General features: G+C 37.1%; 3 protein-coding genes across 7 annotated transcripts; 1 reads left to right on the top strand and 2 right to left on the bottom strand.

Moving 5' to 3' along the window:
- The first annotated feature begins 206 nt into the window (after positions 1 to 206).
- On the top strand, positions 207 to 6,698 carry LOC121779527. Of its 2 annotated transcripts, none has more exons than XM_042176859.1 (5): positions 207 to 581; positions 4,207 to 5,565; positions 5,681 to 5,846; positions 5,971 to 6,053; positions 6,445 to 6,698. In XM_042176859.1, exons 2-5 carry the CDS (start codon positions 4,225 to 4,227, stop codon positions 6,517 to 6,519), a joined length of 1,665 nt encoding a protein of 554 aa, XP_042032793.1. In that variant the 5' UTR covers positions 207 to 581; positions 4,207 to 4,224; the 3' UTR covers positions 6,520 to 6,698. The 2 variants fall into 2 exon arrangements, with proteins under 2 accessions (XP_042032793.1, XP_042032794.1); XM_042176860.1 differs by lacking the exon at positions 207 to 581 and adding an exon at positions 2,682 to 2,807.
- LOC121779528 (NAD(P)H-quinone oxidoreductase subunit M, chloroplastic-like) lies at positions 6,531 to 7,608 on the bottom strand. Its single transcript, XM_042176861.1, has 2 exons — positions 7,117 to 7,608; positions 6,531 to 6,932 (listed from the first exon to the last, which is right to left on the bottom strand). The coding sequence occupies exons 1-2, from the start codon at positions 7,540 to 7,542 to the stop codon at positions 6,753 to 6,755; spliced, it is 606 nt and encodes a 201-aa protein (XP_042032795.1). The 5' UTR covers positions 7,543 to 7,608; the 3' UTR covers positions 6,531 to 6,752.
- A 1,915-nt stretch (positions 7,609 to 9,523) lies between these two features.
- Positions 9,524 to 17,379, bottom strand: LOC121779795. Of its 4 annotated transcripts, none has more exons than XM_042177220.1 (9): positions 12,583 to 17,379; positions 12,294 to 12,444; positions 12,090 to 12,216; positions 11,824 to 11,898; positions 11,237 to 11,327; positions 10,800 to 11,151; positions 10,677 to 10,719; positions 10,501 to 10,604; positions 9,524 to 10,101 (listed from the first exon to the last, which is right to left on the bottom strand). In XM_042177220.1, the coding sequence occupies exons 1-9, from the start codon at positions 17,346 to 17,348 to the stop codon at positions 9,736 to 9,738; spliced, it is 6,075 nt and encodes a 2,024-aa protein (XP_042033154.1). In that variant the 5' UTR covers positions 17,349 to 17,379; the 3' UTR covers positions 9,524 to 9,735. The 4 variants fall into 4 exon arrangements, with proteins under 4 accessions (XP_042033154.1, XP_042033155.1, XP_042033156.1 ...); XM_042177221.1 differs by having other exon boundaries at positions 12,123 to 12,216; XM_042177222.1 differs by having other exon boundaries at positions 10,800 to 11,070; positions 12,583 to 17,376.
- Between the last annotated feature and the right edge of the window lie 6,976 nt (positions 17,380 to 24,355).

The following is a 24,355-nucleotide window of genomic DNA, read 5'->3' as shown; positions in this document are numbered from 1 at the left end:
GTATTTCTTGCTATTTACAGAAAAGACAAAGTCTCAGTGATTATGATTTCTCAATCAATATATTCAACATTGAATATACGTTATTGATTATGGACTACTTTAATTTATTAAAAGATGCAAGTTTTTTCGTAACTCAATCATCCTGATATCTTGAGTGATGGTCAATCATCTAACTTGCCTATAGATTCCTTTTCAGGGCGGACGAGTTTCCACATGATGGTCAGGCTCCTCCTTCTTGACAGCAACATAGGCAGTCTTCGTGCGTGAATCTCCTCGGGCGAGTTTCCTCCTCCTTATCCATGAGTCTTGATCCTGCATCTTCTCATGGTCTTTTATTACCGTAGGCTTCTTCTTGTCAGCCTCACGCAGTTGTTTCATTACACCCCTGTCTTTCCCATGTGACTTCCCTTTCGAGCTCTTAACTGGTGTTACTCGAGCAGCACGGTCACGTGGAGATCGTGTCGGCTGCAAACTACCTTTGGCTAATGGCACCTTATTTTTCTTATTGATTTGAGCTCTACCACGATGATCAGCATGTGGAGATGTAGCGAGCAATCTCGATTCTTTGGAGAATCTTGAAGGTATAAATTTGTCTCGGTTGAATTCATGTTTTAGAATTTTATATGCTGTTACGTGAATGTTTCTAGCATGCAGCTTTTTTATATTGCACGATAGATTTAGTATAAATAATCATCTAAATAGATCATATACTTTAATTTGTTTGAATTGCAAAATCTCCACAGCAAACCCCAACAATAGTATATACTGAGAAAAATAAAGCGCTAAAGTTTGGTCTTTGACCAATTGTGAATAAGTAGTATACTATGTTAATTTTCATAACTCATATACTTATCACAACTATAGTATATATACATTGAATAAATTTGAAACATAATAATTTTAGGTTTGCAAATATTCAATTAGCCGGGTACCCGCATTGGGTATTAAGGTACCTGAATTCACATGCGGATAGAATATCGCATAGAATATTTAATATACTACATTAGTCCTTTAAAAATAGAAAGTTTAAAACGAAACGAGTTTTAATGCAGAATTGGTAAAATACGAAAGAGAGGGAAAGAAAAATGATTGAAGTGTTATTAATGGAGAATGAGTTCTACATGCATTAGAGAGATTTTTCTCAGTAGAAAGATTATGATTTTATGGAACAAACCAAAATATAATACTCCCTCCATCCCTCTGTAGTAGAGGCGTTTCATTTTCAGCACTCATTTCGAAAAATGATAATAAATAATTAAAATAGAGAAAATATAAAATAAGAGAAAGAATAATATAGAGAAGACTCTTAACTATATTATTCTCTTTTTTACTTTACTTTCTCTCCACTTTAACTATTTATTATAATTTTTGGAAAACGAGTGTTCAAAATGAAACGCCTCTACTACAGAGGGACAAAGAGAGTACTACCTTCATCCCACATTAAGTGTCACATTTTGCCATTTGGGTCCGTCCCACAATAAGAGTCACGTTTCACTTTTACCATAAATGGTAAGTAGACCCCACATAGCCACATTCCACCAACCAATTCTACTCGCATTTTATTATAAAACTAATATATATAAGTGAGACTCATAATCCACTAACTTATTAAACTCACTTTTCTTTACATTTCTTAAAATCGACGCTCACACTAAATGTGACACTTAATGTGGAACGGACATAGTAATTTCTATACGATAAAAATAGTAATTTTTTAGATTCAAATACCATAATAACCGAATTTGCAGGCCTATTTATAGTTGATTTATATAGTAGTAGTAGTATTTTCTAATACTGTATGCCTTTATTTTCATTTCACTTTTTTATAATTTAAACGGATATTTATTTATCTACTTATATTTTAAACAGATATTTATTTATCTATTTTTTAAGAAAATGATATTAGTATTTTAGAAAAAAAATTTAATTCATATCGAGTATAAGGTATGATATTTTAGAAAATTTTTAATTTGAATACCCGCAATTATCTTAATTTAGCCTACTTGTAATTGAATTATATTACCCTCAGTCCCAACTAAGTTGAGACATTTCTTTTGAATGTGAAGATTAAGAAATTGTGTTAAATGGATTAAATGAAGATAAAATAAAATATGAATATAAAGTAGGAGAGATAAGAGAGTAAATTAGGAGAGAAAATAAAGTGAAAACAGTTAGATGTTTTACCTTTGACCAAAAAAAATGACACAATTTAGTTGAGATATCCTAAAAAAAAATTAGACATAACTTAATTGGGACGGAGGAATGGTATTTTTTATGTGATACTTGTGTGCCTTTAATTTCATTTCCCTTCTTATAATTCGAACAGAGGAATGATATTTTTTATGTAATACTGTGTGCATTTAATTTCATTTCCCTTCTTATAATTTGAACAGAATTTTACATATTCCGTTTTCTAAAAAATGAAATTAGTATTTATTAAATTGCATAGGATACAGCTCAACACTTTAATAGTAGATTCTATCTTTAGTTGACTTGAATGGAGTACACAATTCATCCTTAAGCATTTACAATAAAAATAAAAATTTATAGTTGAAAAAATTTGTAAGAATTGAAAATAGATGAAGAAAATTGAGTGAATGAATCTAATACAGGTATTCACATTAAATTCGTGACTAAGAAAGGAAAGATTCTTAATTTTATTTGCAATAGAGGGTCGAAGAAACATCAATATTCACTCAAGTCTCTATATCTCTCAGATATATACAACAATTGAAAGAAGAAAAAATATTCTAAGCCTTTCTTGAATCCCTCAAAGTTCAGAAGAAACATTTCAAGCCATTTCTTAGGTACTGCTGGTTTATTGTAGTACTCTTATTTTTTTTATTTTTTGTAAGAATGGTAGATAGATACAGCACTTTTTTTATATTAAATTGAGTTTTCATAGGGATTTTTTTGACAGATCCAAGAATTGTTAATATATATGCTGTAAATGTTGAATTGTTCAGTTTTTATCATATATATGTATGCTTGCCACATTTTTTTATTTGTTTAGTTACACTTAATTGATGGTCCCTTGTATTAAAGATTTGATTTTTCCACTTGTATATGTGTTTCAGTTATTGTTAATTTTGAAACGGAGTTTCTTTATTTTAAATGTTGGATTGTTGAGTGTTTATGATATATATGCTTGCAAAAAATTTTATTTTTTTTATAGTTACTCTTAATTGATTGTTCCTACCCATAAAAGATAGGATTTTTTTCACTTGTATTTGTGTTTCAGTTGTTCTTTCTGAAAAGGAGTTTCTTTATCTAGAATCATGGATTGTTGAGTGTTTATGATAGAGCTTGCCAATTTTTTTATTTTTAATTTTTTTATAGCAACTGTTAATTGATTGTTTGATTTGATTTTTCCCTTGTATATGTGTTCCCGTTGTTAATTCTGAGAAGGAGTTTATTTATTTCAAATGTTGGATTGTTGAGTATTCATGATATATGCTTGCTACATTTTAAAATTTTTTTATAGTTACTGTTAATTGATTGTTCCTTCCTATTAAAGATTAGATTTTTCCCTTGTATATGTGTTCCCGTTGTTAATTCTGAGAAGGAGTTTATTTATTTCAAATGTTGGATTGTTGAGTATTCATGATATATGCTTGCTACATTTTAAAATTTTTTTATAGTTACTGTTAATTGATTGTTCCTTCCTATTAAAGATTAGATTTTTCCCTTGTATATGTGTTCCCGTTGTTAATCTGAAAAGGAGTTTATTTATTTCAAATGTTGGATTGTTGAAGTTTTATGATATATGCTTGCCACATTTTAAAAAAAAATATTTTTATAGTTACTGTTAATTGATTGTTCCCTCCGATTAAAGATTTGATTTTTCCCTTGTATATGTGTTCCCGTCGTTAATTCTGAAAAGGAGTTCATTTATTTCGAATGTTGGATTGATGAGTTTTTATGACATACGCTTGCCATTTTTTTTACTGTTACTCTTAATTGAATGCTCCCTCCTATTAAAGATTTGATTTTTCCCCTTGTGTTTAGTTATTGTTAATTCTGAAAGTTGGATTGTTGAGTTTTTATGCTGTATGCTTGCCACATTTTTTATTTATTTATTTATAGTTGCTCTTAATTGATTGTCCCTTCCTATTGAAGATTGATATTTCCCATTGTATGTGTGTATGTGTGTTCCAGTTGTTAATTCTGAGAAAACTAATGTTGGTTTTGCTGCATTGTTGTTAGATTTCCGTGTGAGCGAATATGTCGACTACACCCATTGCCAAGAATCTACAGTTGGAACTCAGCGAGGCTAGTTCCGATTTAAGGCATGCTACTGCTAAATCTATGAGAAAGCCCGATCACCGGATTTTGAAAAGTCTCTTGGAGGGAAGAAGCAGAATGGATTCGGCCTACAAGGCCGTTATCATAAACCTTCTAACCTCGGACGAGGAGGCTAGTCTAGGCGAGGTGAGAACTGAAGCAGTTGATCAAGGCATTGAGCAGATGCAGAGGCCCTGGCAAGCTAAGAAAAGTGGGGAACTTTGCAGAATCATAGGCCAAAATGATGAGGATGGAACTGAATCAGATGAAGGCATTGAGCAGAGGGAGAGGCACTTGCAAGCTATGAAAAGTGGGGGGAATTGCAGAATCATACGCCAAAATGATGGGGATGCTTTGCGCAAGATGAAAGCTGAACCGGATGTAGGCATTGGGCGGATGGAGAGGCCCTCGCATGTTAAGAAAAGTGGGTTTAAATGCAGAATGGAAGACGAAAATGATAAGGCTGGTCCAAGCAAGGTGATGAAGAGGCCCTCGCAAGTTATGAATAGGAAACGAAAGTGCAAAATTATTGATCAACGTTACAAGGATTATTCATCCGAGGAGGAAACTGAATTGGATGAAATTGATTCGGATGAAACTGAATCTGATGAAATTGCATCAGATGAAGCTGAATCAGATGATTCTGAATCATATGCATCTGAATCAGATGATGTCGTTGAGATCGTGGAGAGGCCCTTTCAAGTTGAGGATAGGAAAAGAAAATGCGAAGTCAAAGACCAGCATGGTGGGCACCGTGGTAGAGCTCAAGTCACTAAGAAAAATAAGGCGCCGTTACCTAAAAGTGGTTTGCAGCCGGCACGGTCTCCATGTGACTTCGCTGCTCGAGTAACACCAGTTAAGAGCTCGAAAGGCAAGTCACATGCGAAAGGCAAGGGTGTGATAAAACACTTGCGTGAGGCTGACAAGAAGAAGCCTCCGGTAATGAAAGACCATGAGAAGATGCATAATCGAGACTCATGGATAAGGAGGAGGAAACTAGCACGAGGAGATTCACGCCCGAAAGCTGCCTATGCTGCTGTGAAGAAGGAGGAGCCTGACCATCACGTGGAAACTCGTCCGCCTCAAAAAGGAATCCAGAGACGAGTTAGAAAGGTCAAGTGTCCTAAATGCTCGCGCGTATATTGTAGTGGTGAAGGGGATTGGGAAGAAGGAGAAGGTAGCAGTAAGAGTGTTCCAGAAGTGGTCATCCTAGACAGTGACAAGGTTCTTAACAATGAAATCCGGAGCCCTTTTGTTTCTGAAAAGTCACTTCACAGAAGCGTACGTCTCTTCTTTACACAACTACTTCCCTTTTGATTGAGTTCGTATTCCTGTTATTAATTTCTTGTTAGCAATTGGTAGTAATCGAAAGTTCTTCCTTTTTGGCGTTAAACAGATGTGCGATGATGAGTTCGACTTCAATGAGGACCCTAATGAAAAAAAAAATGATAACGAATTCAAGAAGGAGCTCTTAGAAGTTCTCAGAAAACCATTTGACAGAGCGGAACTCAAAAGGGCCCGGGAAACTTACAAGTCTGGATTATATGCCTGTTACCATCCCGGTCAGTGAAGATTCTGTTTATCTTTATGAATAATTTTCGATTTTATTCTGTTTATCTTTCTGATACATGATGTCAGTTCATAGATTCTTGGATGAATTATCTAATGTATACTTATTGAATGCAGATGTGCAAAAAAGACTCACGAAATACAGATATAAACGGGAGTATTGCTTGACCATCCTTCGTGGATTCATGTTTTGGCTTAAGGTTAGTGAATGTATTTTTCTTTTATGCTGTCTTTGTTGACACATTCATGATAGTACCATAGAATATACATATTTGTTAGATTGATGATATTTAAATTTTACATAAATGTTGTTGCCATTTTACATGAGGTTAGATACTACACCAGCCTTTGTTGCTTAGTGTTTTATCATTCTTTTATTTTCAATATCTAATCAGCAATAATCAAGTTTTGTTAGTCAATTTGACTCATTAAACAGCTGCTTAGAAACCTAGTTGATACGTGTTTCAGACCTCCTCGCTCCGTTATCTGGTTTACCGTTTTAGACTAGCTTTGTTTCTTTGTGCTTCGTACCTAGTTAGAGCCTCATACTACTGTTCGGTTACGATGATCTGAAATTTTACTCCGTTTCAGAATGTGAGCCGCGAAGGAGTGTTTCGGCCATGGAAACACAGGCGCTACATCGAGCTGGAGCTACCGTCTGACTAAACCCCTGAATCAAGACTATCAAGTGCAAGCCCTTTTCATTGCTGTTATTGAAGAAATTGATCTAAGACCACATGTTTTTGACAATTTTTTACATTTTGCTCTCTTTTTTTTTATCTTTGATGTTGGAATTTTCACAAAACTATTTCAGTGCTGTGTCATGCATAGCATAGCAGCATAAATGATATTGTTGTGTTTTTACAATACTATTGCAAAGATATATTTTGAAACAAGTATCAGTAGGTATCGGGAACTTGGCCGTCGTAGCTGAATCCGACGCGCGGTTTCCCCATGCTGAAATTCAGCACTCTTGCATCCATGTTGTATTTGATCTCTCCCTGATACAGCAGCTTCCTTATGTAGTGTTCTACGTCTGAACCGATCAGACGCAGCGTGTATTCTGTCAATGGAGCTCCCTGTTCCGTTCACGCCACTAAGTTTAACGAGATAGACAGATTATAATGCCAACTTTTCTTAAATTGCTAACTTGCTGACTCATCGTATTGACATATTTAATATGCTGCGTTGATGAGTTAGCAAGTTAGCAATTTGAGAAAAGTTAGCGATGGATCACGTCCCGATAGATAGATGGATAGATACCTCGTAATGGTCAACGAGCTCTTGGAAGTAGGAGTAGACTTTGGTGCAGGTGTCGTCTGTCCACACGAACTCATCGGTAGGGTCAAGGATGAGGGTGAGCTTATCCATCTGCGTCTGGTCGAACGCGCACGTCTCTGGATCGATGTAGGCTGCGAAGATTCTGACGTGTCTGGTGGTGCTGCTAAGCCACTGCCCTCCGTATTCCTTCCCCATGTTTTTGCTCTCCACGTTCAACTGCGGCTCCACTGGCCGTGGCTTGGTCATGCCCGGCTGCTTCGTCGTCTCTGTTTCTACTTTCGTCGTGTCTTGTTCGACTTCTGCTTGCTGGGCCGAAACTGAGAAAGTGCTGCTCTTTTTCAGTTTCTGGCTGCTGTTTCTCCATGGCAGCATGGAGAAGCCGGCGTAGGCTGAGGAGGCAGCAGCCATGCTCAACTTTGTTGATGTTTCTCTTCCTCTTTCTCTCGCTCACTCTTGCTTTTCTCAATTTCGTGATGGATTTGTGACCTCATTTTGTTGTTTGTTGATAAGGATTTTTGTTTTCTTGTGTTGGAAAAATATCACAATTAGGGATGTCAATCGGGCCGGCCCGTCGAGTCTCGGGGCAACCCTACTCGGGTTGCGGGTCAATTGGGTGTGGGCTAATCGGATTGTGATTTCTTTAAGGTTATAAAAGTTCAACCCTAACCCTAAAGGTCGGGTTTCGGGTTAACCCAACGGGTTAATTGGGTTGCTACCGATAATATTAACATGCGATCAATCCAATAAATAATTATTAAAATTACTAACATTCGTACAATGTAAAACATTTAATTATGATATATTTGAGATATATGCTTAAACTCCATCATAAACATGATCAAATACTAATATTTGAGATATTTCGTGGAATTTTAATGCATGTTTTAGAAATTTAAATAATTTTTAGTGAATTTAAAGTTTTTAATTTATTTATTAATTATTATATTAATAAAAATTCAATATATAATTTTTTATATTTAATATAAAATTGAAAGTTATTTTTTAGTTAAAATTAATCAATGAAGAGTCGAATTAGAAGTAAAAAAAAAGAATAATAGAAACTTTATCGGGTTTTCGGGTCTGGCCCTAACGGGTTGTGGGCTAATCGGGTTTTGATTTTATCGGGCTAGAAATTTCCAGCCCTAACCCTATAATTTTGGCGGGATATTCGGGGCAGCCCACGGGTTACGAGCTACATTGACATCCCTAATCACAATACAATGCTATTGCTAAGGGCGCCTGCAACGCAGCGCTTGCCCAGCTCAGACTCGTCCTGGCGGTACGACTCGCCTCTCACGTGTCATTTTATGACATAGTTTTATTTTTTTAAAATTTCAAAAAATATGAAAGTAATCATTTTTAAAAAAATAGCTGTTTTTTTACTCTTTGTTAAAAAACAAAATTCATTTTTTATATTCCTACAATTGCCAATAAATACCTCATTTTTATCACATTATTCTTCTCACACCAAAATACTCTCTACACCTTCATCTCTCTCGTTGTGCAAAAATGTCCGATGAAGGAAGCCAAGCGGGGAACGAGAAGGAGGCTAGAGCTCGAGGAAGGGAACCGGGCGAATCAAGACAGACGGCCCCCACCAAAGGGCCAGATAAAACTTTAATAGCCATGTTCTTGGTTGCCACAATTTCCGACACTTCTCGCATGATGCCTTCCGAATTAAGAGCACATAACCAAGCACTTGACCTTATCGAGGTTCAACTGGGATTTCCGCCACAGCTAACAGAGTAATTGTTTAGGTTTAAATGTGTAATTTTTTAATGTCTAGGATTTTAATTATGCAAATTCTTTTGTTTTTTAGGATTTCAATTTGTAATTTTTGAATTTTTAAATTAATGTATGTTAAATGAAATGTTTTTTTTATTTAGTTGTATTTATGTAGTGATTTTGATTTTTTTTAAATCGTTTACTGTGGCAAATCTTGGACTAAAATTGTGACAATTTAAGCAAAAGATACAGGAAGATATGAAAAGACCCGAATGATTGTCGAGGATTTCAAATTATATAATTTTCGTGTTTTTCCGTAAAATTTCAGAATTTTAATACTAAAATAATATTTAATCTAAATATAATTAAATTTGTTGAAAAAAAATAAAAAATGAAATGAATTAGTGGGACCAATAAATAGTGAAGGGAAGAGATGAATTCAAGATAAAGGGTTACAAGTGCCATCTCTTGATTAAGAGATGAAGTAAAAAATGACGTGGGATCCATAAATAATGATAATGAATGGAAGATATTGATAAAAGATAGGATCATGGATAGCCTAATATCTCCATAAAAATACTACGAGTTTGAGCTGAGTAAATTTGGGTTTACCCTTTCAGACTTTAATCATGTTGCAAAAAAAAAAAAAAAATTGCACAGAAACTTCAAAAACAACAAATAGATTTAACTAATTTCAAATTTCATTTCATAATTTGTTTTTACATAATCCTATAACTAAACCTTAAAACTGCATATAGATACAGTAAAACCTACAAGTATAGATCATAAACATTGCCTGTACCTCTACATCTATGTTGTTCATCTCCCGGCTGCCAATGGCTGGAGACGAATATATATATGTATGACACACTATAACTAGTCGACACTATGATCTTTCTGTGCATCTGGCTGAAGTTCATCACATCCTTGATCCGTTTCATCATCATCGCTGACTTCTAAGCTAATAAAATCCGGGAATTGTCCTTCATGCATAATCATGTCATCCTTACCTCTCGTGGCGAGCTTCTCTACCAGTGGTGCTGCCGCTGATGCTGATGCTGAGCTCCAGTCATCAACTCCAACAAGTCCACCATCAAAGTAGCGCCCTCTTACAACCTTTTGCTCCATCGTTGGTTTCTTTTCTGTCTTCTTTTTTGGATGGTGTAGCTTGCATGTTGATGCTTGAGGACACACTCCAGTTGCTTCAAAAGCCGGACAGGTATAGGTGTGTTTCTTCTGGCACTGCAAGTTTAGAGACATAATAACTAGCACGTGAACAGAGGAATGTTGTTCTCTTTTGCTGTTGCTTCAAAATCCAGCTCTCTAGCTCGAGGATCAGCGTGCAGCATATGGGGTGAGGGGTTTTATAACAGGTAATAAATTCTTCCGAAATAGTTCGAAAACTCATCTAATCTTAAAGAAAGTGCATGATTCAATTAACAGAGAGATCTTCTGGAGAAAGATGTTTGGGGGACACAAGAAGGAGACAAAATGGATAGCAGGAAAACTATATCGGAAACTGATGAAATAAGCTAAGGTTGCCATTCCTATCTATGTTTTGTGAAAAGAACGGCTCTTGTAGATTAGCAAAACCCAAAAGGAATCAATATCATTCAAAACTTGAGTGAAGAAGCAAAATACCTCATTGCCATCAGCACAATAGCCTCTGAGGAAATTTTCACAAACACTTGAATCAGGATTGACACGTACATGTCTATAAGGACAACTGTCATTGGAGCACGACCCTGTAAAAACAAGAATGAGATACTAGATGTTGGTCTTAATCCGACACAACCAAAATATGCAGCACTCAGTACCTTTCAGAAAATATGAACAATCTTGCATCCTCTCAGGGATAACCTACATCACAAATAGTGTCATTGCATAAATACACAGAGATGCCATACACTGAGAGCCATACGACAAAAATCACTTATTACCTTGTGGGTCAATTTGCAGTCGACATTGGTGCATGAACCAGCCAGGAATTTCGTACAGACTACAACTTTAGAGGGATCATGGATGTATGGACACTTCCCACCATCCTTATTGCACTTCCCAAATCTAGTGAAGAACTGGCAGTATTTACTCTTTCTAGCCAAACGCAATCGAGCAGTTCGCAAACTCCAGCGAACTTTCTCGCTTGCAAGGACACGAACACGTTTCTTTGGATCTCTAATCAGCTGGTTACCATTTCCAATTCGAACATATCTAAATAAATAGCAAGGTATCAAAAAGACCACTAAAATATGCTCAAACTCAAAGTCTGTCTCTGTTATTGTATCTGCATGGCTAGTAAAAGTTTGTTTCATTTATTAAGGACTTCTTCAATAAATCGCACAAGATTACAGAAGCAGAGTCATGCAAGAGAACTTACTCTTCATTGCCAATCAATAATCTCTTGGGAATATAAGATCTCTTAACATTCTTTTTAGATTGAGGAGCAACCGATGATGATGATTCTTTGTCTGTTGGATATGCATCATGAGACGAGATCAGATGATTAGATTTGAACAGGTAATGACAACAGAGATGATCATATTATTGTGACACGCAAACTAAATTAGCTCTCATGTTACATAAGAACCAAAAACCATATATATATATAAATCTCCAGAGGCAGATCAGAGCAGTTGCTTCAAGTTACAGTAAAGTATACATAGCATTCGAACAATGGAACCAAACAAAATGTCATTCATCAACAGCATTACCACTTAATTTGGCATGTAAATGCAAGAGAATCAGACATATCATGCCTTTAAATCAGGATGAAATCAACACAGAACACAGAGGAACAGAACTCCACTTACAAAAAATCAAACACAAATATTTTCATGACATAACAGCAAATATATTTGCGAAAATAGGAAAAAGGTAGGCTTGGTAATCTACACAATATTAAGGTAATGACAAATTGGCCAACACAAATGACACAGAAACTAATGAGCAGGCATATAATGCCACCTGTGATCCTCTGAAGAGTCCTCCTTGTTGGATCCATTTTGTAGCGATCTGAACCAATACGGAATATTCGTTCACCTGTTTATTTGATCCAAAAATGCAGTGTTATATACACTGAGGGAGTATAAAATGCTACTACATATAGCTAACATTCACAATAACTAACAAGCATTTTACATATTGTATACTATATCTTTCCTTATTTATAAGCATATTTTTCAGCATACTGCACATTTGAAATGCCACACCAGGATTGCAGAGCGGCGTACCTGGACGCAGCTTTACATTAAGAACCCACTTACGAGAAACATGGTTTCTGCTCTTTGAAGCAATGTGAACAGCCCCCTTTTCTTCCTTTTTCCTCTTCTCAGCAGCAGTAACAGCTCTTGTAGCTTCCTATTAATAAAGCATATATAATATACTCATTTGCATGATTGAAGCTGTATATCCATGAGTACTTGGGCTCAACAAACCTCATTTGCTTTCCTCGAGCTCCTTTCAATGGACTTTGACCACTTTAAACTAGAACTACCAACACTTAAGACTTTTGACATCCTAAGAGAATATCCATGACTTGATTTAGTGTAAATTGCACCTCTCTTTCTTGACACCAGCAGCTTTTGGCTACACAACTCAGACAAAGAGAGAGAGAGAGAGATGCAACAAATGCATCATTAGTTTAGTCCAACCAGCTCAGAAAGAAGGGAAAAGGCATTGCAGTTGCAGCAGTGAACAAGAGAGATGCAAGACATAACCACATACCTGATGTTAGAATGAGACGGGTTTATTCCCTGTATAAGACTTTTCCAATAAGCAGCTCTTTTAGTAGAAAACATATGCGGCCAGACTTTCTGAGGTCTCAATGAATTCTTATGCTTTTCTGAAGACTGTGTATCATGTAATTTCCACACAAATGAAAATTTTGATGATCTGCTAGTCTTGCCAAGACTAGATTGCCTCCTAGTAGGAATTTTAGGAATAATTGAGTGAGGCACCAGTCCAGATGCAGTAGCATCTTCATTCCCTTTTTTGACATGATTTTCTGGTGATGCTCTTAAAAGTTGGTTTTCCCTACTTTTGTAGTAACCATCAGATAATCGTGCCTGTGTACTATCCAACCCTAATATAGATTTATCATCAGAATTAGAAGTCGCAACCAATTGATAAGATCTCCTCTTGACATAGATAGCCTTCTTCCCAGCATTCCCTTCTACGGCTGTACTTGGGCTATCTGATCCGACGACTGAATCAGTTCCGCATTCAGGAGCCGGAGAATACTTTATCCTCTCCTCCATGACATCCAAAGTTTTAGAAGGAAAATCATTGCTGTGAGGATTACTGATGGGTAAAGGCTCCTCCAAGTTGCAAGTACTGCAACTTAATGAGTTCCGATTACGATTTTGGGTCATTGCTTTTGTTATTTCAGAAGTGTTTACCTTCCCTGTTCTTTTCAGAGTTAATGAATCAGCATCACCAGTCTTGTACTCAGATTCCAGGTCACTCTTTATAGTATTGGTGCAAGGACTTGGCCGATAAACTGAGCAGCTTGAACCAGGGAATCCATGTGAAGTGTCATTTGATGGGGAATTTTTCCTCAATAGACTATTTCCTTTCCGTATGTATGAACTCTGTATTGATCCGGCTGCCTTTGTTGCATTACTCTGAGGAACAGGAGGTTTTACTTTAGGTTTCGCAACTGAAGCAGAGGAGTCAACAGTTCGACACCACGTCCTTGATTTTGTGGCATGAGGAGGATACAATTTCTTCGTATTACTAAAATTTGAAGGATGCTGCACAGGAAAAACTTTAGTAACGGCAGAAGGAACCTGGTCCTTACTCCAAGTAAGTTTACCATGTACTGGATAACGTTTCTTGACAACTTGACTGGTATTCTTAAGTAGAGATTGTGGCGCGACAGGATTAGTTTCTGATTTGTTCACAGCTACCTCTAAACATTTCCCAAGAGAATTGGTATTTGGATCAGCAAACACATTCTTTTTGTTGGATATTTTGTCACTCCGACAAATCATTTCAGTATCTGATAGGCAGGAGGAAGTCTCAGTGTTTCTGGAAATGCATGAATCCGAGTAAACTTGCAGCCCTTCAGGAGAAGACATGCAAGATCGCATGTCAAAGCTAGATGCTAACGAGTCATCTCCAGAATCAGAAGCACTGGGACCATTTCTGTAAGAACACGATATGCCACTAGTAATTAAAGCCAGATCATCAATCCCTAGTAATCTGTCTCTATCTACCAGAATCTCGTCCTGATTTGCAACATTTAAGTCTTCACCTCGTGCATCTGTGGTTCGACATTGTGAGATGGTAGTGGGTGCTGATGACGTATTCCCACTTTGCTCAGCTCCCAATTCAGATGGCCTGGTGGGATGCTGCTCAAGAATTGGCGGACTACTGAACCCATCTGCAATTGTATCATCTTCAGAAAGAGATGAAATACTCGATCTTGGGCTGGAAAGTTTCTGCTTCTTCTGGGAGCCTTGGGATGAGCCATTTGCAGTAACATGAACCTCTAGGTCTGAATTCTGTACTCCAGATGGGCATTCTTGTAAGCAATTAACCTCCTTGCATCTTTCTTTCTCACCAACAAAGTCACCATCCATTGCAGGAACAATATCCTTTAGCAAACAGCTCGTGATTCCAACATCAGTGAATCTAACTGTTTCGACATTCACATTGGTCTTCGTACTAGAAACACCCATCTGATCACCTCTATGTTCCCTCTTCCTAGTAACCTTGGATAAGTTCGCAACAGGTACACAAGTTTCACTGTCACTTATCACCTTGGAGGATGAATTATCAATGGATACACAAGTTTCCCTGCCACTTATCATCTCGGGAGATCCTTCAATAGAGTAAACATTATGTGGGAGAACAGTTCCCATATTATCTGAAAAAGATGCTTCAAATTCAGGTGAAGTCTCCTTATTATTCGCCGAAAGTACGCAGGAACTGACTGAGATGTCAAAAGCAACATTTGGAGAATCTGTAACAGCAGCACCTTCTAAACTTCTGAAATGCTTTGCATCTAACATAACTTGGGGCGTATCATCACGGTTTTGGAGAAAGTCCTTTGAGTTAGCATCTTTAAATCCAACATCAGAGATGATAGCATACCCTTTAATTTGCATTGCCTCACCCATATTACGATGTTCGCTAACTTCATCTTCTATATCTCTACCAAATTTAGTATATTGGCTAGCGGGCTTAATTGCACCCCTATCTGCATCACATACAAAAGTTGTATCGTGTACATGTTTGTTTGAAATGTTCATGTCCTGATTGACGTCCAGACTGTCTCCACGATCAGCTTTCTCTTGAGATGAAAAGTTTTCATGTGCCGGATGTGCAACCCCATCAACTCGTAACTGGTGCACATGGTAAGCATCCTCAGTAGTAGTTACCAATCCCCCAGAACGACCAGAACACGTAGTCATTACATCACGGACCACATATGACGATGCAGGTCTTGTGTTCAAACTGTTCCGTTTCCGCTCCAGCCCGTGTCTTGCGTTCAAATTGCTCCTTTTCCTCTTCAATTTAGGAACCAAGGGTTGACAAGCATCAACTTCGATGGCATGACTTTCTCTTTCCATCTGTGGATCGGCTCCAAGCAAAGGGTGCTTTGTTGCTCCTATATCAACATGCTCTTGTGAAGCTTCATGTGGATCAAATTGGAAATCTGAAACTATATCCTGTTTGGCGGCAGGCAAAGCAGACACATCACACCCTGTTCTTTCTTTCACTGAATTTGACCTTATACTTAATTCAGTAGATGGATGAGGTGACACCTGAATAGCCTTTGCCACAAGTGCATTTGACTTAAATGAAATAGAAAGCTCCATAGGACTCTGCTCCCTCTCTCTGTTAACTTCCATTCTTGTCTGCATCTTCACAGATCCTTTTTCCTTGACCTTGAAACTACCTCTACTGGAGTCGTTTGCTAAGTGTTGAGATTTAAACCCTCCAATGTGTCTGCTGCGAATTTTTCCTTGTTGAGTCCTAAATAATGTATTCTTTTTCTGTAATCTCTTCTTCTTATCAGGCCAAATCAACTCCCCATTATTAACATTACAAACCCCAGCCCCTAACCTACCACTAAATCTACCCAAACTCGAATTGTCGTCGGCAAATTCTGGTTTCCTGTTCCCCAATCGAGACAAAACTCCACCCAAACTCTGATCAGCCTCAGAATATTCTGGTTGCCTGTTTCCAAGTCGAGACAAAACCCTACCAAACCTTAGATCATTCTGAGGAAGCTCTGGTTGCATGTTTCCTAGTCGAGACAAAACTCCAGCAGACCTGCTATGTTCCCGTCTCATCTCATCATCATCCATCTGAATATGCACCTTGTCTCCCAGATTGTTCATACCACTATCCCATCTCCTCTCATCAAAACTATGCTCCCTGTACAAGTCACGACTCCAGTCATTCGTACCAGTATCCCATCTCCTCTCATTATAATCACGCTCCCTGTACAAGTCACGACTCCAGTCATTCGTACCAGTATCCCATCTCCTCTCATTATAATCACGCTCCCTGTACAAGTCACTACTCCGATCATTCAAACCAGTATCCTTCCATCTCCTCTCATCATAATCACGCTCCCTGTACAAGTCACGACTCCGATCATTCATACCAGTATCCTTCCATCCCCTCTCATCATAATCACGCTCCCTGTACAAGTCACGACTCCGATCATTCATACCAGTATCCTTCCATCTCCTCTCATCATAATCACGCTCTCTGTACAAGTCACGACTCCGATCATTCATAACGGTATCATTCCATCTCCTCTCGTCATAATCACGCTCCCTATACAAGTCACGATTCCGATCATTCATACCACTATCCCATCGCCTCTCATCATATTCCCTCCAGTCCAATTCAGAACCCCAATCACGAAGTCCACTATCCCATATCCTGCCATCATCCCTCTTTCTACACAGCTCAAAACTCTCAGGAATTACATCACGATATCTATCAATAATCCCTCTATCAGTCTCCGGAACCCTGCTATGAGCTCTCGGAGCACCCCAACCTAAATCTCGATCCCAATTCCCAGGCAATTCACGTATATCATCAATTCGACCCCGAGAGTAATTTTCATGTTCGAAGACAAGATTCCTCTCGGGATAATCACGAACAACTCGCAAAGATACGTCATCTCTCGGAGGCGGTGGCGGTGGAGGCGGAGGAAGGGTGGGTTGGATATAGGGTTTTGGTAGCGGATCGAATTCGTAACGGTGGGATCGCTCAATAATTGGATACCGCCGCGGAGAGAAAGCAAATCTCGGAGGATGGAGGGTTGGAGACATGTGATGAATTTGTAGGGGAGGCGGCGACGGCGGCGGTGGTGGAAGAGGAGTATTCAACGAAGGGGTTTGTGGTGGGGGGAGGTGGGGGGGATAGGGTGGGGGAAGGAAATCAGGAGGGCGGAGGACGTTTTCATACCTGAGGTGGTGGATATGGTGGCGGCTGAAGGCTGGCGGCGGAGGCGGGAGATCCATTGGGCGGCGGCGATTGGGCGGTTTTGCGTGAGCTAGAATTATGTGGTGTTTTCTTTGTTGAGTAATTCCAATTAGCCGGCGGAAAAAAAAAAAGAAAAAGAAAAAAAAAGAATTTATATGGTTTGTGTATATCCAATTAATTTTAGGTATGGACTCTCCAGTCAGCGTGAGCTCATAACTACGGAATTAAATTTAATCTTCATTTTTTAGGTGAAGTAAAATATATTTTCAATACATAGTCGATATTTATTCATTGGTTGTTATATTTTTATAATTGAATCGGAACGTTTATTCTTTTGATTCTTGTAGAAAAAACAGATAGTTCAGATTAAGCGTCAATAAACTTGGTATTTGATTTTTATGTAACATGATGATAAAAACTTGCAGTTTTGTTCCTTATGATTTATTTTTATGCTATCAAAATATTGCATCATTTAATTCATTACTAAATTTTTATATCTAATATGAATTTCATCAATTTGTACTAGATTGATCAAATTTTGTGGTCCAAGTATGAAATCATCTAAATTTTTGCATTAACGAAAATGAACACGTATATAAGTTGATGGTATTAGTAACTATAACTATATATGTAAGTTTTACGGGATACAATTAATCACATGAAATTATTTTATTATTAAAATATTCTACATATGTTCAGTGGGGCCCAGCTTTAGGTAAAAGTCAATTTTTATGCTAGAGATGTTTATATGCAAAAGAGTCAATTAGAAAAAAGTCTTCAATTTTGTAATGATACAAATCTCATTTTCAACTGTACATACAAATGGACTAAACTTTTGAGCTTTGTGTACTACCCCTCCGTCCCTATGCAGTAGAGTCATTTCATTTTGACCATTCTTTTTAAAAAAATTATAATAAATAGTTCAAGTGGAGAGAAAGTAAACTAAAAAAGAGAATAATATAGTTAAGAGTCTTCGCTATATTATTCTCTCTCTTATTTTACATTTTCTCTATTTTAATTATTTATTATCATTTTTTCAAAACGAGTGCTGAAAATGAAACGCCTCTACTACATAGGGACGACGGAGGGAGTACCTTTTACAAATAAATGCAATTTCTTCAATTTCTCTCATTTTTTTTCTTTCTAATTGTCTATTTTCGTGAATGAATTTTACAACTTTCACTACGTTGGACTTTCAAATAATTCACCATTTTTTCCAAATTTTCCGAACTTTTAACACAACCCCATCCTTGTACATATACAGATTATTCAGTATAGCAACAATCCAACTCATAAATGCCATTGTATGTTTCTCCATATTATGCACATCCCTCTTGTAAAGTTGTCCTAGTAATTTTAGTAAGGCTATAAAATTAACAATAAAATGTACATAGATTTCTTTTGTCTATAATTGCTTTGAACAGTTGTTTGGTCCAAACAATTGTTGATAGATTTGTTACTGATCACTTGTGTGATAAGTGGCCTTATGAGATTTGAAGGCTAAATCTATATTTGTATTATATATTGATCCTTTTTTGATAAATCTAAGTATTGATAGATATGACATTTCTCTTATGGATTCTACCTTGAATATTGGACTAACTTCCTTGTATGCTAAGATGGTTAAGTTCTTATTTTTAGATGATCTTGAGCTTCATGAAAATGCGGATGAGAATAGGACCAAGGGAAATGGATAATGACTTTAGAACTTGGTGTTTGATATGTTTTCATTGCAAAGAGTTTAAACCCTCCAATGGGATTGGAGTGTTCTATGGTCATCTTGTGAATGATTTTGTCACTCGCATGTCTCTTGTGAATTGTGTTGTGATTAATGGCATAAGAATGCATTGTTTCCATATTTGTAGTTTTGTATTTAAATTGTTAGAGTAATTGCGTGGGGCTTATTTTGATGAGAATCTTATAATACTTGTTTTTGCTTTTTGCAAGTTTCTATTGCATGATCTTGAGAATAGGGATTTTGTAATTAGGCCTATCTTGTTTAATTTCAACTTTGTACAGTATGATAACCCTTTCTTGTGTATGTCTAGTTGAGAATGCCAAATCTTTTATAAAAATATTCAAGAATGTGGGCAAAGATAGTGTGGAGATGACTGAGCCAAATGAAAACAAAGTGCTTGGGGCATGTGTGTCTTGACATGTTAATTATTTTTATTGCATGTCAATGAGGCCTTTCAATGGAATTGATAGGTTTTATGGTCTTTTTGTTAAGGACTTTATATCTAATGGCTTTGTTTGGGACTACATTATGAAGGAATGTCTATGCTTATGTGCACCCGTCTTATATTGTGATGTTATTTGAGTATTGGTGTGAAGGATATTTTGATGAATTTGTCCTGATTTCTTATTAATGGGATTTGGACATGGAAGAATTCTTTTGTTTGTTGGAGTTAATCTAGACATATTAGAATGAGGCTTCAATATTAAGGGTTAATCAGTGGGGAGAGTGCACTCGAGAGATGGCTCCACCTAGACTAGTGACTTTCCTAGTAATCCTAGAGACGTAAAATGGTATTCGAAGTTATTGAACTAATTGCATGACGTTTATGTAGTAGTTGGATCCATAGTTCTACATTTCTCTTTGTGTTACATTTTTCTTGTGATATTTTTTATATTTATTATTTGTGTTCTTTTTACTTATGCTTTTGAGTACGGTAATAGTTACAAAACCAAACTTTCTCTTTGAATTGTATAGATAGTCACTACAAAAAATTGGCTGATTAGCAGCAGATTTTAACTGCAAATGAAAGTCTGTTACTGACAGTGACGGAATAGTATCGGAATGTCTGTTGCTTTGATCACCGGCCCCGAAGCGCGGAGACGTGCTAGGACCGACCTCACCATCAGGAGGAGTTGCGAGCGCTGGGAGGCCAGTCCGCCTGCCACCAGCCCCGCCACACTGTCAATCAGCCACCGCGCTTGATCCTCTTGCCCCGGAACCTGTACGGTCAGCCCGCGCGTGTGACCAATCAGACCCCGTACTAGCCTCCGCGCTCGCCTAACTGTTGGGACCCGTCGGGATTGCGCACGCAGCAGGGATACCCGGCAGATAACATATCTTTTGAGAGATTTGGAAGTGATGATCTATGTTGGGAGAGAAGGTCGTCTCTCTCTCATAATAGGTATATTGAGTGCTCAATGCCAGGTCCAGTGACGGAGAAGAAAGCTACTCCTAGTCTTCGTTCGCTTGGGAGTCGGTGTGAACCAGATTACCAATTTAGTGTTGGAATAAGGGCGCTAGAAGGAGATGAAACATCTGATTCCTCAATTTTAGATGAGCAAATTGCAAATTCTTGTGTTGAAGCCAGAGTTTTCGACTGCGTTGGTGATCGTGGTACGGGCGAAGAGGAGCTTGGTGATTTCGAGGACTACATATTAGAGACAGCAGCAAATAAGACTGGGGATCGTGATGCTGACAGTTCGGATATAGGATCTGTATCCAATGTTGCCATTAGATTGCCTAGTGAGAAATATGGATCTAGGGATCGTAGAGATACCAGCCCCGACGACCAACCAGTTTTATATTGTGAGGATACCTACCTGACGTGCAGCTCAGAAACGAGTAAGGAAAAGAGGAAGATGAATTGTTAGACAATGATGAGGGGGACGATTCTACTGACGAAGGGAAGAAGGTTGTCGACTCATCCAATATTGTTCGAGTGCCATCCAAAAATGATGTTGGAAATTCTTGGGGTGAAAATGAAGGTGCGATGTTGAGAAAACTTTCCAAAGATTCACTGGCTGTTGATGAAAGGAAATTTACATTGGATTCGGTGTTTGATGACAAGAGTGGTGATCTTCTTGATCCAACACAATGAGAGTTCGAGATAACGGATGGGGTACGAAATGGATCTGCATTTGCTTGAATACAGCGACCGTGCACATTTACATTTGATCCTGGAGGAGATAAATCACCAAAGCTTCTTCTTTCAACTCTTCGTTGCTTCGTGGTTTCCACCTTGAGGACAAGGTGGATTTTAACCGTGGGGGAGTTGATACGAGTCTTCTATTATTATTATTTTATTTAGATATATTAGGTATTTGCATATCTTTTCATATATTTGTTTCTTGTTCATTAAGTTAGGGTAGTAGTTCTAGTATTATAAATATGATAGATTGTTATCTTGTTATGCATTCAACCAATTAATGAAATCAGTATTTCGCTCAACTTGGCTTGAATCACAAAACTCTAATTCTCTATCGCTGCCGACGAGAACCTCTCTAGCGCCCATTACCCCCTTTGCCGAACGTCTTCGCCGACCCAAACCTCTTCAGCACTCAACGACCACGGCTTCGGTTTCTTGATTGTGTGGAATTCGAACGTTAAGGAAGGCTACCCTTAACATACATCAAGCGTATTCCCATAGCAAGATCTTGCTTTCAGTGGACCAAAGAAGTGGTAATGGTATACTATGATCAATGGGTTTACAATGAAGATGAATACGAAGACGAAGCCCCCATGTCCTGTGACATCGAAGGACATCGACCCACACTCCTCCAGTACAACTTGGTTACAAACAAATGGGTATTCTTTGCATATAACATCCCTAATTCATTAGATGAAATGAATAAGAGGAACCTCATCTATGTGAGTGGAGACATTCTATTCAGTATCGACTACTCGTCTAGTTGGTTGGTCTACGATCTGTCCTCAAGGGAGGTGGTGGGAAACGTGGATGTGGATCTTCCGGATGCGAGGTTATTGAAGCTTTCTATGTCGGAAACACTAATGTTAAAAGTACTAGGTGGGTCTTCTACGCATTCATGTCTAATGTGATTAAACACAAGTCTTGTGGCGTTCGATGTGCCAAGGTCGAAGTCGTCCAAGGCAAGGACGGGGATTACACTGCTACAGTTCAGATGAATGGTGTCCTGAGAGTCGCTCCCTATTCCAACATGTACATGTAAGGCCTTGGAATTATTTTTGGAATTTCTTTATTACTCCATCTGTCCCAAGAAAGTTGAGTCACTTCTTTTATGCACTCATTTTGAAAATATCGTAATAAATAGTTAGAGTGGCTGAATAGTAAAGTAGAAGCAAAAATAATGTAGATAAAAGTTTCTCTACATTATTCTCGCTTTTACTTTACTATTTATCTACTATAACTATTTAGTATTAAGTACGATTTTTTCAAAACGAGTGCAAAGGGAAAGTGACTCAACTTTCTTGGGACATGGAGATCAGTATATTAGGTAAGTAATTGGTATTATATTGAAATGCTTGTTTTTTTATGCAGTGTTGCTTTCAATGCCAGCTCTAAGAGAGAGGAAGAGAAGCAAGGGAAAGAGAAGATCGATGAGAATTGAATGAAGTATATAGGATATATAGGAGTATGTAATTATGTTGGAAACTTATTTTGGTTTTGTTTAAATCAAAGAGTCCGAATAATATAATTACTTGCATTGCATATTCATTTATTTTTGTCTTATTTGATAAATTCTTTGTTGATTGGGTGGGACTGTAGGGCTAGGGAAAAATACCGAAATGCCGAAATACCGGCCTTATCGTACCGAAAAAATTCAAAAAATACCAAATTTTTGGTATACCGTGATTTTCGGTACGGTATGATACCTTACCGAAATATTTCGATAAGGTAAAGGTATGAATTTTTATATACCGTGGTATACCGCGGCATACCGAAATTCGGTATATACAGTAATTTAAGGTATATACCGTAAAATATGAATATAATAATATATAAAGTATTTTATATATTTTTAAATTATAAAATTTATTGTGAAATATAATATAATATAATATGAATAAAATATACTAGTATTTAATACCCCGTATATTATTTAAATTATTATAAAATATAAATATTATTCTAAAAACTCAAATATTCAATTTTCATTGATATTGAAAGTAATGTATACCGCAAAAGTATGGTATACCGAACTTTGGTACGGCATACCAAAAATGAGGTACGATATCGGTATGAAAATTCTCCATACCGAAAATAAGGTTTACCGAAGTTCGGTATACCGAAAATTTTGGTAAGATAAAGGTATGATTTTTTCGCATACCGAATTTACGGTATGGTGGTTTCGGTAAGGTATACCGTACCGTTCCACCCCTAGGTGGGAGTAACCGAGTAAGTAATAGACTATACTGCCTATCTTGTCACGTTTTATGTAAGGTTAATTTGATTTTATTCGTGATATCATTATCGCTAGCTAACCAAGAAGGTTTTTATATTTGATGTTGGTTTTCTTCATCAACGTGGGTTATGAATGATTTATACAAAAACTAATAAGTCATACTCCATCCTTCCCCAATTAAAAGTCAAACTTTTTCATTTCGGTCCGTCCCCAATTAAGAGACACACTTCATTTTTATCATAAATGGTAAATAGGTCTCACTTTCCACTAACTCACTTCACTCACATTTTATTATAAAACCAATATAAAAAAGTGGGTCTCACATTCCACTAACTTTTTTAACCTACTTTTCTTTACATTTCTTAAAACTCGTACTCGGTCAAAGTGTGACTCTTAATCGGGGGCGGAGAGAGAATTTTTTTTCCATTACAAATAGTTCATATCTAGTTACGGTATTTTTTCGTCCCACCTAAATTGAGTCATATTCTTTAAAAACAAAACATACAATCACTCTTACTCTCTCTTTTATCTTTCCTACTTTACTCTCTATTTATCTTTCCTACTTTATTATTTTCTCTTAATACTTTTTAACACAATTTTTTAATCTTCGTGTCCAAAAATTTTGACTCAACTTAGTTGGAATGGAAGAAGGTACAATTTTTTCTTCTCTTTTACTTTATAATTTATAGGCCCCACCCTCACTACACAATTTCTCCAACTTTTTATCCTTTATCTTTTACTTTATCAATTAAATATTAAAACTTGTGTCAATCCTAAATTGTATATTTCTATAAGACGAATCGAGTAAGATCTAAACTAGTACCCAAAAAAATGAATTCTAATTAAATATACTTCTTTAAATTGGCCCAATTATTATACAGGTCTAACTAGGGTGGCATACTTGGGCCAAGATTTAAACTGATTA

Source organism: Salvia splendens, chromosome 19 (assembly GCF_004379255.2).
Source record: "Salvia splendens isolate huo1 chromosome 19, SspV2, whole genome shotgun sequence".
NCBI classification, from domain to species: domain Eukaryota; kingdom Viridiplantae; phylum Streptophyta; class Magnoliopsida; order Lamiales; family Lamiaceae; genus Salvia; species Salvia splendens.
This window is presented reverse-complemented; position numbering and strand designations above follow the sequence as displayed.

Excerpts from the sequence above, each read along its gene's own strand:
- LOC121779527 (XM_042176859.1), top strand. The coding sequence starts at position 4,225 with ATGTCGACTACACCCATTGCCAAGAATCTACAGTTGGAACTCAGCGAG. Across the intron at positions 5,847-5,970 it reads ATATGCCTGTTACCATCCCG|ATGTGCAAAAAAGACTCACG; the intron begins GTCAGTGAAGAT and ends TATTGAATGCAG. Across the intron at positions 6,054-6,444 it reads GATTCATGTTTTGGCTTAAG|AATGTGAGCCGCGAAGGAGT; the intron begins GTTAGTGAATGT and ends ACTCCGTTTCAG.
- LOC121779528 (XM_042176861.1), bottom strand. The coding sequence starts at position 7,542 with ATGGCTGCTGCCTCCTCAGCCTACGCCGGCTTCTCCATGCTGCCATGG. Across the intron at positions 6,933-7,116 it reads AGCTCGTTGACCATTACGAG|GGAGCTCCATTGACAGAATA; the intron begins GTATCTATCCAT and ends TGAACGGAACAG.
- LOC121779795 (XM_042177220.1), bottom strand. The coding sequence starts at position 17,348 with ATGGATCTCCCGCCTCCGCCGCCAGCCTTCAGCCGCCACCATATCCAC. Across the intron at positions 12,445-12,582 it reads CCGTCTCATTCTAACATCAG|CCAAAAGCTGCTGGTGTCAA; the intron begins GTATGTGGTTAT and ends TGAGTTGTGTAG. Across the intron at positions 11,899-12,089 it reads TAATGTAAAGCTGCGTCCAG|GTGAACGAATATTCCGTATT; the intron begins GTACGCCGCTCT and ends TCAAATAAACAG.